Source organism: Xenopus laevis, chromosome 4S, assembly GCF_017654675.1.
Source record: "Xenopus laevis strain J_2021 chromosome 4S, Xenopus_laevis_v10.1, whole genome shotgun sequence".
Classification (NCBI taxonomy): domain Eukaryota; kingdom Metazoa; phylum Chordata; class Amphibia; order Anura; family Pipidae; genus Xenopus; species Xenopus laevis.
Window position 1 is genome coordinate 125,392,226 of NC_054378.1, and position 14,953 is coordinate 125,407,178.

Below are 14,953 nucleotides of genomic sequence, written 5' to 3' on the forward strand. Positions count from 1 at the left end.
AGTTCCCCCGTGAAAGGCAATTAGCTAAATAACATGTTACTGTGGCTTGCGGCTTTCATATGCCACCGACTATTAAATCACACAGATCCTTGCACTGTGTAGTAAGGCACTAAAATTGCACTTGGTGTCGGGAGCAGGAGCAAAGATAAAGGTGGGGATGTTTGTGTGATGTGAATAATAATGCAGAATAATCAATACTCTCATCCTATACCAACATTCTGCTCTGACTCCTAGTGAAGAAATTACAGTCCCGTATCTTTCTCACCACTGCTAACAGGAGATGCTAGCAGTGGTGATGAATATATGGATAGTAAGGTAATGGGCAAGGATTAAATGGGATAGAAAGAAGATGGGTTAAGACAATGTGGGGTAGTAAGGAGATGGGTGAAGACGAAATGAGATAGCAAGGAGATGGGTGAGGAAGATATGGGATAGTAAGGAGTGAGGACAATATGGGATAGTAAAGAGATGGGTGAAGATGAAAAGGGATAGTAAGGAGAGGTTAGTAGTGGCGAGGTAGATATGGGATAGTAAGGAGATGGGTGAAGATAAATGGGATAGTAAGGAGATGGGTGAGAACGATATGGGATATTAAGGAGATGGGTGTGGACAATGTGGGATAGTAAAGAGACGGGCAAGGAAGATATGGTATAGTAAGGAGATGGGTGAAGACGAAATGAGATAGCAAGGAGATGGGTAAGGAAGATATGGGATAGTAAGGTGAAGTTAGTAGTGGTGAGGAAGATATGGGATAGTATGGAGATAGGTGAGGACGATATGGGATAGTAAAGAGTTGGGTGAAGATGAAAAGGGATAGTAAGGAGAGGTTAACAGTGGTGAGGAAGATATGGGATAGTAAGGAGATGGGTGAGAACATTATGGGATAGTAAGGAGCTGGGTGAGGACGATATGAGACAGTAAGGAGATGTGTGAAGATGATATGGGATAGTAAAGAGAAGTTAGTAGTGGTGAGGAAGATATGGGATAGTAAGGCGATAGTTGAGGACTATATGGGATAGTAAGGAGATGGTGAAGATGATATGGGATAGTAAGGAGAGGCTAGCAGTGGTGAGGAAGACCAGCAATAGTAAGGGGAAATACAACAAGCGCAAGGAAGAGAAGAGGCAATCAGGATAATAAAGGAAGGTATCAATGGTTGTGAGAAAGATAGAAGGTAAAGTTATGATATGGCACTTGGAGCCATTGGTCTACAAATCCCCAACAGTCAACTGAAGGCTGCAGGTATCTGATTTTTGAAAGAGTAAATATTTGGGGTTGTCCATTTGGAAAAACATCTTAAAGGGGACCCGTCACCCAAAAAAATTATTCCAAATCCCGTTTTATCATGTTAATCAAGCAAAATGAACTTTAATTACACTGTATAAATTATTTGAATCTTGTTTCCATCAGTCTGGGAATTCATAATTATAACAAGCAGGCAGGAGCCATTTTGTGGACACTGTTATTAAGACAAGTCTTGTATCATCACCAGAATGGGGGACCTGATGTCCATCCCCATGTCCTGGCTACACAATTAAATGGTGAAGAGATTGGGGGGAATGTGGGGAGAGCAGTGACATGTAGGAAGTGCTGAATGGAAAGTGAAAGTAATAGTATGCCCCGCCTCTAAGGCATAGGGGAGGAGCAGTCAATATTTGATTGATGGTTGAGATGTTTGAATAAGTTTACAACAGTTATGAATGCTTTAATAAAAATAATTTGGATTTCATGTTTAATTTGAAGGACTTTTATTATACAGATTTTTATTTCTGGGTGACAGGTCCACTTTAATTCCCCCTTTATGAACTCTCCCTTTGCTGAATTCATCCGTCTCCGTGCAACAATCCCAGTCTCATAATAATTAGTATGTAAATGAGCCTGGTTCTCTAAATAACTAATTCATCTGGATACTCTGAGGAAATTGAATAAACATAGTCAGGTGTTACAATCCCAGCAAAGGAAATAATTCTAAAAAGCAATTTACAGACTTGCAGCAGGGAGAGGAGAGGAGGAAAAATGGTATTAAAAGTGAATAAAACACATTTTATGAGAGAAGCCGCAGGTTGAATGGGCTAATAATTAAGCCACTTGTTTATAACAAACAAAAACATGAAACTTAGATGATGCATTTTATATTCCTGATCTGTGCTCCCCACATCAGCATACAGAACTGATGAACCAGTAAAGTGTTTGTAAAAGGATTAGAGGAAAAGTTCAATTTGCAGCACAGTCAAAAACAATGCTTGGTGTATGTAATGTGATTCCTGCAGCTCAGGATACTAATTCCATGAAACCTGCATGTGGCACTCTCATCTTTAATGCTGGGAGTCACGGCACCGTTTAATGCTGGGAGTCACTGCACCGTTTAATGCTGGGAGTCACTGCACCGTTTAATGCTGGGAGTCACTGCACCGTTTAATGCTGGGAGTCACTGCACCGTTTAATGCTCGGAGTCACTGCACCGTTTAATGCTGGGAGTCACTGCACCGTTTAATGCTGGGAGTCACTGCACCGTTTAATGCTGGGAGTCACTGCACCGTTTAATGCTGGGAGTCACTGCACCGCTTAATGCTGGGAGTCACTGCACCGCTTAATGCTGGGAGTCACGGCACCTTCTAATGCTGGGAGTCACTGCACAGCTTAATGCTGGCAGTCATGGCACAGTTTAATGCAGGGAGTCACTGCACCGTTTAATGCTGGGAGTCACTGTACCGCTTAATGCTGGGAGTCACGGCACGTTTAATGCTGGGAGTCACGGCACCATTTAATGCTGGAAGTCACTGTACTGCTTAATGCTGGGAGTCACTGTACCGCTTAATGCTGGGAGTCACGGCACGTTTAATGCTGGGAGTCACTGCACCGTTTAATGTTGGGAGTCACTGTACCGCTTAATGCCTGGAGTCACGGCACCATTTATTGCTGGGAGTCACTGCACCGTTTAATGCTGGGGGTCACGGCACTGTTTAATGCTGGGAGTCACTGTACCGTTTAATACTGGAAGTCACGGCACCTTTTAATGCTGGGAGTCACTGCACCGCTTAATGCTGGCAGTCACGGCACAGTTTAATGCTGGGAGTAGGGTTGCCACCTTTTCTGGAAAAAAATACCGGCCTTCCCATATATTTATCTTTTTTCTCTATTAATAACATTGGGATCAGCCATGATTTTTACCGGCCAGGCCAGTAAAATACTGGCCAGGTGGCAACCCTACCTGGGAGTCACGGCACCATTTAATGCTGGGAGTCACGGCACCATTTAATGCTGGGAGTCACAGCACCGTTTAATGCTGGGAGTCACAGCACCGTTTAATGCTGGGAGTCACTGCACCGTTTAATGCTGGGAGTCACTGAACCGTTTAATGCTGGGAGTCACTGAACCGTTTAATGCTGGGAGTCACTGAACCGTTTAATGCTGGGAGTCACGGCACCATTTAATGCTGGGAGTCACTGCACCGTTTAATGCTGGGAGTCACTGCACCTTTTAATGCTGGGAGTCACTGCACCGTTTAATGCTGGGAGTCACGGCACCGTTTAATGCTGGGAGTCACTGCACCGTTTAATGCTGGGAGTCACGGCACCATTTAATGCTGGGAGTCACTGCACCGTTTAATGCTGGGAGTCACTGAACCGTTTAATGCTGGGAGTCACGGCACCATTTAATGCTGGGAGTCACTGCACCGTTTAATGCTGGGAGTCACTGCACCGTTTAATGCTGGGAGTCACTGCACCGTTTAATGCTGGGAGTCACTGCACCGCTTAATGCTGGGAGTCACTGCCACCCGTTTAATGCTGGGAGTCACTGCACCGCTTAATGCTGGGAGTCACTGCACCGTTTAATGCTGCGAGTCACTGCACTGTTTAATGCTGGGAGTCACGGCACCGTTTAATGCTGGGAGTCACTGCACCGTTTAATGCTGGGAGTCACTGCACCGTTTAATGCTGGGAGTCCACTGCACCGTTTAATGCTGGGAGTCACTGCACCGCTTAATGCTGGGAGTCACTGCACCGCTTAATGCTGGGAGTCACGGCACCTTCTAATGCTGGGAGTCACTGCACAGCTTAATGCTGGCAGTCATGGCACAGTTTAATGCAGGGAGTCACTGCACCGTTTAATGCTGGGAGTCACTGTACCGCTTAATGCTGGGAGTCACGGCACGTTTAATGCTGGGAGTCACTGCACCGTTTAATGTTGGGAGTCACTGTACCGCTTAATGCCTGGAGTCACGGCACCATTTATTGCTGGGAGTCACTGCACCGTTTAATGCTGGGGGTCACGGCACTGTTTAATGCTGGGAGTCACTGTACCGTTTAATACTGGAAGTCACGGCACCTTTTAATGCTGGGAGTCACTGCACCGCTTAATGCTGGCAGTCACGGCACAGTTTAATGCTGGGAGTAGGGTTGCCACCTTTTCTGGAAAAAAATACCGGCCTTCCCATATATTTATCTTTTTTCTCTATTAATAACATTGGGATCAGCCATGATTTTTACCGGCCAGGCCAGTAAAATACTGGCCAGGTGGCAACCCTACCTGGGAGTCACGGCACCATTTAATGCTGGGAGTCACGGCACCATTTAATGCTGGGAGTCACAGCACCGTTTAATGCTGGGAGTCACAGCACCGTTTAATGCTGGGAGTCACAGCACCGTTTAATGCTGGGAGTCACTGCACCGTTTAATGCTGGGAGTCACTGAACCGTTTAATGCTGGGAGTCACTGAACCGTTTAATGCTGGGAGTCACGGCACCGTTTAATGCTGGGAGTCACGGCACCGTTTAATGCTGGGAGTCACTGCACCTTTTAATGCTGGGAGTCACTGCACCGTTTAATGCTGGGAGTCACGGCACCGTTTAATGCTGGGAGTCACTGCACCGTTTAATGCTGGGAGTCACTGCACCGTTTAATGCTGGGAGTCACTGCACCGTTTAATGCTGGGAGTCACTGCACCGCTTAATGCTGGGAGTCACTGCACCGTTTAATGCTGGGAGTCACTGCACCGCTTAATGCTGGGAGTCACTGCACCGTTTAATGCTGCGAGTCACTGCACCGTTTAATGCTGGGAGTCACGGCACCGTTTAATGCTGGGAGTCACTGCACCGTTTAATGCTGGGAGTCACTGCACCGTTTAATGCTGGGAGTCACTGCACCGTTTTAATGCTGGGAGTCACTGCACTCACTGCACCGCTTAATGCTGGGAGTCACTGCACCGTTTAATGCTGCGAGTCACTGCACCGTTTAATGCTGCGAGTCACTGCACCGCTTAATGCTGGGAGTCACTGCACCGCTTAATGCTGGGAGTCACTGCACCGCTTAATGCTGGGAGTCACTGCACGGTTTAATGCTGGGAGTCACTGTACTGCTTAATGCTGGGAGCCACAGCACCATTTAATGCTTGGAGTCATCATGGCACTGTTTAATGTTGAAAGTCACTGCACCGTTTAAAGCTTGCTGGAAATCAATGTACTGTTAAATGCTTGCTAGGAGTCACTGCAGTGTTTAATGCTTGCTGGGAGTCACCGTGCTGTTTAATGCTGGGAGTCACTGCACCACTTAATGCTTGCTGGGAGTCACTGAGCTGTTTAATGCTGGGAGTCATCATCACACTGTTTAATGCTGGGAGTCACTGAACCATTTATTGCTGGGATTCACTGTGCAGTTTGAATGCCTGCTGGAAGTCACTGCACCGTTAAATGCTGGGAGTCACTGTGCTGTATAAATGCTTGTTGGAAGTCACCTCGCCATTTAATGCTGGGAGTCACTGTACTGTTAAATGCTTGCTGGGAGTCACTGCGCCGTTTAATGCTGGGAGTCACTGCACCATTTAATGCTGGGAGTCACTGCACCGTTTAATGCTGGGAGTCACTGCACCGTTTAATGCTGGTAGTCACTGCACCATTTAATGCTGGGAGTCACTGCACCGTTTAATGCTGGGAGTCACTGCACCGTTTAACACTTGCTGGTAGTCACTGCACCGTTTAATGCTGGAAGTCACTGCGCTGTTTAATGATGGGAGTCACTGCACCGTTTAATGCTGGGAGTCACTGCACCGTTTAATGCTGGGAGTCACTGCACCGTTTAATGCTGGGAGTCACTGCACCGCCTAATGCTGGGAGTCACTGCACCGCTTAATGCTGGGAGTCACGGCACCTTCTAATGCTGGGAGTCACTGCACAGCTTAATGCTGGGAGTCACTGCACCGTTTAATGCTGGGAGTCACGGCACGTTTAATGCTGGGAGTCACGGCACCATTTAATGCTGGAAGTCACTGTACTGCTTAATGCTGGGAGTCACTGTACCGCTTAATGCTGGGAGTCACGGCACGTTTAATGCTGGGAGTCACTGCACCGTTTAATGTTGGGAGTCACTGTACCGCTTAATGCCTGGAGTCACGGCACCATTTATTGCTGGGAGTCACTGCACCGTTTAATGCTGGGGGTCACGGCACTGTTTAATGCTGGGAGTCACTGTACCGTTTAATACTGGAAGTCACGGCACCTTTTAATGCTGGGAGTCACTGCACCGCTTAATGCTGGCAGTCACGGCACAGTTTAATGCTGGGAGTAGGGTTGCCACCTTTTCTGGAAAAAAATACCGGCCTTCCCATATATTTATCTTTTTTCTCTATTAATAACATTGGGATCAGCCATGATTTTTACCGGCCAGGCCAGTAAAATACTGGCCAGGTGGCAACCCTACCTGGGAGTCACGGCACCATTTAATGCTGGGAGTCACGGCACCATTTAATGCTGGGAGTCACAGCACCGTTTAATGCTGGGAGTCACAGCACCGTTTAATGCTGGGAGTCACTGCACCGTTTAATGCTGGGAGTCACTGCACCGTTTAATGCTGGGAGTCACTGCACCGTTTAATGCTGGGAGTCACTGAACCGTTTAATGCTGGGAGTCACTGAACCGTTTAATGCTGGGAGTCACGGCACCATTTAATGCTGGGAGTCACTGCACCGTTTAATGCTGGGAGTCACTGCACCGTTTAATGCTGGGAGTCACTGCACCGTTTAATGCTGGGAGTCACGGCACCGTTTAATGCTGGGAGTCACTGCACCGTTTAATGCTGGGAGTCACTGCACCGTTTAATGCTGGGAGTCACTGTACCGCTTAATGCTGGGAGTCACGGCACGTTTAATGCTGGGAGTCACGGCACCATTTAATGCTGGAAGTCACTGTACTGCTTAATGCTGGGAGTCACTGTACCGCTTAATGCTGGGAGTCACGGCACGTTTAATGCTGGGAGTCACTGCACCGTTTAATGTTGGGAGTCACTGTACCGCTTAATGCCTGGAGTCACGGCACCATTTATTGCTGGGAGTCACTGCACCGTTTAATGCTGGGGGTCACGGCACTGTTTAATGCTGGGAGTCACTGTACCGTTTAATACTGGAAGTCACTGCACCTTTTAATGCTGGGAGTCACTGCACCGCTTAATGCTGGCAGTCACGGCACAGTTTAATGCTGGGAGTAGGGTTGCCACCTTTTCTGGAAAAAAATACCGGCCTTCCCATATATTTATCTTTTTTCTCTATTAATAACATTGGGATCAGTCATGATTTTTACCGGCCAGGCCAGTAAAATACTGGCCAGGTGGCAACCCTACCTGGGAGTCACGGCACCATTTAATGCTGGGAGTCACGGCACCATTTAATGCTGGGAGTCACAGCACCGTTTAATGCTGGGAGTCACAGCACCGTTTAATGCTGGGAGTCACTGCACCGTTTAATGCTGGGAGTCACTGCACCGTTTAATGCTGGGAGTCACTGAACCGTTTAATGCTGGGAGTCACTGAACCATTTAATGCTGGGAGTCACGGCACCGTTTAATGCTGGGAGTCACTGCACCGTTTAATGCTGGGAGTCACTGCACCGTTTAATGCTGGGAGTCACGGCACCGTTTAATGCTGGGAGTCACTGCACCGTTTAATGCTGGGAGTCACTGCACCGTTTAATGCTGGGAGTCACTGCACCGTTTAATGCTGGGAGTCACTGCACCGTTTAATGCTGGGAGTCACTGCACCGCTTAATGCTGGGAGTCACTGCACCGTTTAATGCTGGGAGTCACTGCACCGCTTAATGCTGGGAGTGACTGCACCGTTTAATGCTGCGAGTCACTGCACTGTTTAATGCTGGGAGTCACGGCACCGTTTAATGCTGGGAGTCACGGCACCGTTTAATGCTGGGAGTCACTGCACCGTTTAATGCTGGGAGTCACTGCACCGTTTAATGCTGGGAGTCACTGCACCGTTTAATGCTGGGAGTCACTGCACCGTTTAATGCTGGGAGTCACTGCACCGCTTAATGCTGGGAGTCACTGCACCGTTTAATGCTGCGAGTCACTGCACCGTTTAATGCTGCGAGTCACTGCACCGCTTAATGTTGGGAGTCACTGCACCGCTTAATGCTGGGAGTCACTGCACCGCTTAATGCTGGGAGTCACTGCACGGTTTAATGCTGGGAGTCACTGTACTGCTTAATGCTGGGAGCCACAGCACCATTTAATGCTTGGAGTCATCATGGCACTGTTTAATGTTGAAAGTCACTGCACCGTTTAAAGCTTGCTGGAAATCAATGTACTGTTAAATGCTTGCTAGGAGTCACTGCAGTGTTTAATGCTTGCTGGGAGTCACCGTGCTGTTTAATGCTGGGAGTCACTGCACCACTTAATGCTTGCTGGGAGTCACTGAGCTGTTTAATGCTGGGAGTCATCATCACACTGTTTAATGCTGGGAGTCACTGAACCATTTAATGCTGGGATTCACTGTGCAGTTTGAATGCCTGCTGGAAGTCACTGCACCGTTAAATGCTGGGAGTCACTGTGCTGTATAAATGCTTGTTGGAAGTCACCTCGCCATTTAATGCTGGGAGTCACTGTACTGTTAAATGCTTGCTGGGAGTCACTGCGCCGTTTAATGCTGGGAGTCACTGCACCGTTTAATGCTGGGAGTCACTGCACCGTTTAATGCTGGGAGTCACTGCACCATTTAATGCTGGGAGTCACTGCACCGTTTAACACTTGCTGGTAGTCACTGCACCGTTTAATGCTGGAAGTCACTGCGCTGTTTAATGATGGGAGTCATTGTGTGATCTGATAATGTATCATCTATGCTGTGTTTCCCATACTAATAATGCACAACCAAATAAATGGAAAGTTCACATTTTGCATGAAAAATAGTATTTTTTATTAAGAAACAGCACAACTAATTAAAGTGAATATTTACAACTATTTAGTACAATATATGGAATATGTTCACACCTTTTGCTGTAGTTCTATAAAATGAATATTAAACCAGACACAATATTGTTGTAAAACCCAGAACTGTGTTTAGGTGGCACCTAACTGTGGGGTGGCCCCAGCCCCTGACCACAATAGGGGGCCACAAAGCACTGGTTCTGGGCATGAGGAGTGTGGAAAAGTTTAATAATTCACAGCAGCTTCACCTCTTGACTCTACAGGGAGTGCGACTGTGGGAGAGCAGAATAAAGCTATAGGGCAACCACTGTGTAATATGGGCCCCTGTAGGGCCACAGCAGTTGTGGATGGAGCTGCAGGAATTTTACTGACCCAATATCTAGTGGAAATTTATTCCAGAGAAGGCGGCAACACTAGCCACAGCCAAAACAGCCCCGGTGCAACCTCTTTGTGGACTAAACTCAACAAACAACATTTTCGTGGGTCTAGTGCACTTAGTGGGGCCCATTTCTAAACACTGGGCAAATTTGCACCTGGGCAGTAACCCATAGCAACACATCAGTGATAAGAACAATGAAAGTAAAGAAATCACAGGTGAAACACATTGTGACATATAAAGCACAATATCAATGAATGCCAATACTTGAAATACTTTAGAACATTAACCGGGTTATTTATCAAAATCTGATTATTTAAATAAAAAAAAGTCCGACCAAACTTTGACCTTGTTTATTATTAAAAAAAAGCTCAATTTAATCGGATCGGGGGAAAAACTCAAAATCGCACGAAAACCCAAATCGTGCGTTTTTTTCAGGATTTTTCCAAGAAAAGACGAAATGTTTTAGATTTTTGCCCGAAAAGCCTGAAATAGTCAGATTTTTGGGCTAATTCCAGTACAGACCACAGGAACTTCCAAATAGGACAGGGATCTCTCCCATTGACTTATATACAACCTCGGCAGGTCTGAGATGGAGATTTTCGGATTCTGGGGTTCAATAAATCTCGAAAAACTTGGATATTATAGTAAAAAATTTTAGTAAAATTTATAGTAAAAATTTAGCTTTCAGACCCCCTAGGTGTTTGGATTTGAATTGCAGATAAAGCAAACACAAATTAAAGGGGAACTAAACCACCAGCACTCTAAAGCTAGTGGCACACCAGCCGACAGAGGGACAAGTTCCCCTTTATTATAATAGGAGGCAATTATCTTAGGGTTTTCTAACCTTAAGGGGACTGTTCACCTTTAATTAACTTTTAGTATGATGTAGAGAGTGCGATATTCTGAGACAATTTGCAATTGGGTTTCATTTTTTATCATTTGCGGTGGTTGAGTTATTGAGCTTTTAGTTTGTAATTTCAGCAATCTGGTTGCTAGGGCCCAAATTATCCTAGCAACTGTGCATAGATTTGAGTACGAGACTGGAATATGAACAGGAGAGGGACTGAGTAGAAAGATAATTAATAAAAATCAATATCATTAAATGTGTAGCCTAACAGAGCATTTGTCTTTTAGATGGGGTCAGTGACCCCCCCCCCATTTGAAAGATGGAAAGTGTCAGAAGAAGGTAAATAACTCAAAAACTATAAAACAATAAATAATGAAGACCAACCAAAGAGCTACTTAGAAATGGCCATTTTATAATATACTAAAAGTTGACTTAAAGGTGAACCACATCATTTAACGTTGCCAGGTGTTGCAACTCTCGGGGATGCTGGGAGTTATAGTAGAACAACAGCTGTAAAGAATGCAAACTGTATATCCTGGGCAATAAGTGCCAGTCAATCCTTAATCCCAAGTCAAATGATCTTTTAATAACAGGAGGTTTGGGTAAATCAGATTTATCTCTGTTTCAAGGTAAGCGTTGCTCCACCCTGCCCTCTACAGGCCACAAAGCAAACTCATTTCCGAATGCAATGGAAGCAACAAGGAACGTGACAGTTATACAGTGTCCTTTATACTCATATTCTTAACCAGTTGCAAACGTGCCACGTCCCATTTGTTCTCTTGCTTCAAACAACATTCAATATTCAAATTATTATGGGCAGTAATGTCATTTCTTATCCTAACCCTGAAGCTTTATTGCAGAAGTGGATCTGTCACCGTATATAATGCCCAGCTAAAGATTTGAACTACAACTCCCAGCATGCTCTGCAAGCTTATTCGCATATAATTATTATTTTCCATTTGAAGTTCAAGAAAATGTTAAACTATGGAATCATACTCTCAGGGTCCAGAGATTTATAGTTTTCGGGGGAGAAGTTTGGCCCAGAGAACTCTAGTCTATGATTCTCAATGATTCTCCAGGGCCTACAGCCATTCTCAGTGGGTAAGAAAAGCTACAGACTTGCACAGCAATACCGGGACAAATTCCAAGTTAATTCCGAGTTAACACTTACCCTTTAAATTCTAGATTGATCAAATGAAGACTAAGACGTGATAATGTGGCCACTGGGGGGGGGTACATTATTGTATTCTATACATGGCATAGCATATCTCCCAACTGTCCCGTTTTCAGAGGGACAGTCCCTCTTTTGACAGCTCAACCTGCAGTCCCTCGTTTATACTAGAAAGTCCCGATTTTCTCTGCACTGAACAGCCAGAAAAAGAAACAATGTTTCTAATTTAATTGAATTTTGGCAGAGAGCCCAGAACAGCCACAGCTGCAGATAAGATACTTTTGTAACAATTTTGAGATAAGCAAATAAGTAATTGTAACAATTTAGATAAGGAGGTCCCTTGGGAAAATTTAGACTCACAGATTAAACGGCAATTCACCTTGATTAGCAAAACTGTAATAACGAAAAAAAAAAGCACAGAAATAAGTAGTGATGTGCGAATTTTGCGCGAAATTCGTGAAATGGTGAAAAGTTCGCTAAACGGCGCCGGCTTCTCGTTTTTTGATACCGGGGTCCAAAAAAAGGACGGCGGGGTCCATTTTTTTCGACGCCAGCGAATTTTTCTGGCCGTTTCGCGAATTTATTTGGTGGCGGCGAATTGCCGAATAAATTCGCCCATCACTAGAAATATTTTCAAACTTTCATAACATGCCAAATTTTGTAAAATGAACATGGCAATTGGGGGTGTGGCCACAAAAATGGGCGTGGCCAAAAACGCCATAAAGCAAACCCCATAACGAAGGTTTATTGTCCATTAAGATGATGGAGAGACATTTAAAACAACACATTTAAGGCAATGACATTTCTAAGATCTGAAAATACGTAGCCTATAATAACGACTAATCAGAGGTTTGCGTTATTAGAATGGGACCAGAAGTGTAACTGCCGACCAGTTGCTATGGGTTACCTCAGTTCCTTCAAAGGGAATAAACTCTTTTTAGGACTAATCTTGGAGCAGAAGGCTATGAAGGACATGGGAAGGTTTTGGTCTGATTGATCCTCAACTCTTCTCTTGTGCTGCCTGTGCTCTCAGGGTCTCAGGCACAATAAAAAACATTAGAAAAAAGGGCATTTGTGCCTAAACCATTCCCCATCAGGAAGGATTTAGTGTAAATAAGAGTTCGTTTCCTACGTGTGTGACGATTAGCGATATTTTATTAATACATTTTTTTTTTTTTACAAGGATTTCATTAAAAGAAGCAAAACATATATTTCCAGCAAAAAGATGGGGCTGTGGCCTTGGACCTACATACGTGGTATTATCACTCTCTTTCAACCTAAAAATTCAAATATACATTTATATTCCATAACACTTTCCCCCTGATCATTGTATATATATATATATATATATATATATATATATATATATCTAAAGAGAGTCGATCTTGTGGATTGTCAGAAACCCCCCCATTGGGATTAACCGGGGGAGGGGGAAGTTAGGGGGTTAAACAGTAAATTCAACACCAAAAAGAATTACAGGGGTCACTCTAGTCACCTTTACATCTATGTCATGGATAGATACACTTTTGCCAAAATTCTTCCCCCGACCCAAGTTCAAACCTTTACATTTTATGAAATTACGAAAGAAAAAATCCCCCCCTCCCACTCATCACATGGTTTTGCGGAAACAATAGAAACCCTGTGATACAGGAGGAGGAGGTGGAGGAGAGAAACTCACATCTCAACAGGTTAATGAGCGGACAAGGAAAATGTTAAAAAAGGAAAATTGCAAAGGAAAAGTAGACAGTAAAAGTATCAAAGTCAGTTTTTTGTTTTTACATTGTTTCTTCCCCAAAAAGAAAGTCCTAAAGTCAATAGATTTATGGCAGACATCTCAGAGAAGAGAGAGAGAGAATGCAGGAGGCCTGCAGATCATAGAGCAAGTCACCAACCTGGGTTGACGGTGTAGAATCTGTTGTCCACTTCTTTGCCACTTTCATGGTCCTCTTTTGACTTTGACCTGTGTATTGTGGTGGTTAGATCTACGTAATAGTCTTCTGTGGACGTCACAATGGTGTGTGACGGGCCTGTTGCCGTTGTCACAGGTGTACTCGGCTCAGTTTCCGGGGGATCTATTAAAGAAGTGTTTCCGTTTTGCTGCGGATCAATCATAGTTTCATTGGCACCGGCCTCTCTTACTTTATCAGTGGAGTTGGCAGTTGGGGTGGACTCAGTGTGGTTCTGAACCTCTGAAGAACGTGTTGAAGAACTTTTCTCCTTCTTCTCAGACTCTTTCTCACCCTCCTCATCCTGATCCCGCTCACCCTCTTCTCCCTCACCCTTTTCATCTTTTTCTCCTTCTTCTGTGCCTTCCTTGTTTTGGGTGGGAGAAGCATCACTATCGGAGCCTGTGGATGGCAAAGGTTCATTGGTGGAGACAACCGGTTTGGCCGCCTGCTTACTAGTAGAAACAGTAGTAGGAAGGCGCGTGGGCCACACAGTGCTAGGAAAGGAAGGCAAACCACCACCACTAAAGCCAAGGCCCGCAAGCAAAGTACTAGTCACCACAGAAGCCACCGTCGCTTGACTCCCGCTAGAAGAAGGGCCCATCCCAGTTGCCATGGAAACAAAAGAAAAGGGAATGCCTGAAGAAGTCCACGTAGAGGATCCAGAACTGATTGGTGCCATGTCAGCGGAGGAGGCAGGAGATACAGTAGGCTTGAAGAGATCACCAAGGGGAAGAGAGGAAAGAAAAGAGAGAAGAAAGTGTCAGTATAATACCTGATATTGGACCTTTGACAACTTCTCTCTTGTGAGTCTGACCAAGTTTCCCTCTCTGTGTTACGTTGGGAAAGAAAAGACCATCAAGTCTAACCAGGGGGGTTACAAATAAAACTGCAGCTTGCTCTTGAGGCAATGATTGAGGATAAAGAAGAATGAAACCCACACTTTGTATAATGGCAGTGGTGTACAGCCCATCCAGACTGTACAGCTCCAGACTCACTTTGTGATCATCCATAACTGCAATAAGCGAGGAAAGTGTATTCGTCTACAGAAAAACAATTAGCAAGAGGAACAACCCCACCCGTTACCCCCTGAGATCTTCAACCTACTTTGACATGATTGTAGTACTCACAAATCTCACCTTCAATGAAGGACTGTAGTAATTTTTAACCAACCCCCTCCTATTGGTTGGAGTATCGTTCATTATTGTGCTCCAGGTTACAGAAGGGTGGCACTATGCCCAGGATGACTGACAAAACTGCCTCTTAGTGGGGGACACCGAGTACCTGGGCAGTAATTGATAATGGAATAGACTGCAAGACCTATTGAAAACAGCAAGGCCTTTGGCTAGCAGAGAATTCTGGGAGTTGCAGTTTAACCCACAGAAAACAGACTGCAAGTTACGACTCACAC

The 14,953-nt window shown here is 45.1% G+C and overlaps 1 protein-coding gene across 2 annotated transcripts in view; it reads right to left on the bottom strand.

Annotated features, from left to right (window-relative positions):
• The window catches only part of ptprg.S (protein tyrosine phosphatase, receptor type G S homeolog), a 350,843-nt gene that overhangs the window by 80,240 nt on the left and 255,650 nt on the right, over nucleotides 1-14,953 (bottom strand). Inside the window, exons 12-13 of one of the 2 annotated variants that reach the window (XM_041561823.1) lie at nucleotides 14,318-14,372; nucleotides 13,489-13,944 (exon numbers count right to left, since the gene is read on the bottom strand). In XM_041561823.1, the coding sequence (XP_041417757.1) occupies nucleotides 13,489-13,944; nucleotides 14,318-14,372 (511 nt within the window). Of the gene's footprint in view, nucleotides 1-13,488; nucleotides 14,255-14,317; nucleotides 14,373-14,953 lie in introns of both variants that reach the window. The other variant, XM_041561822.1, reaches the window with a different exon arrangement.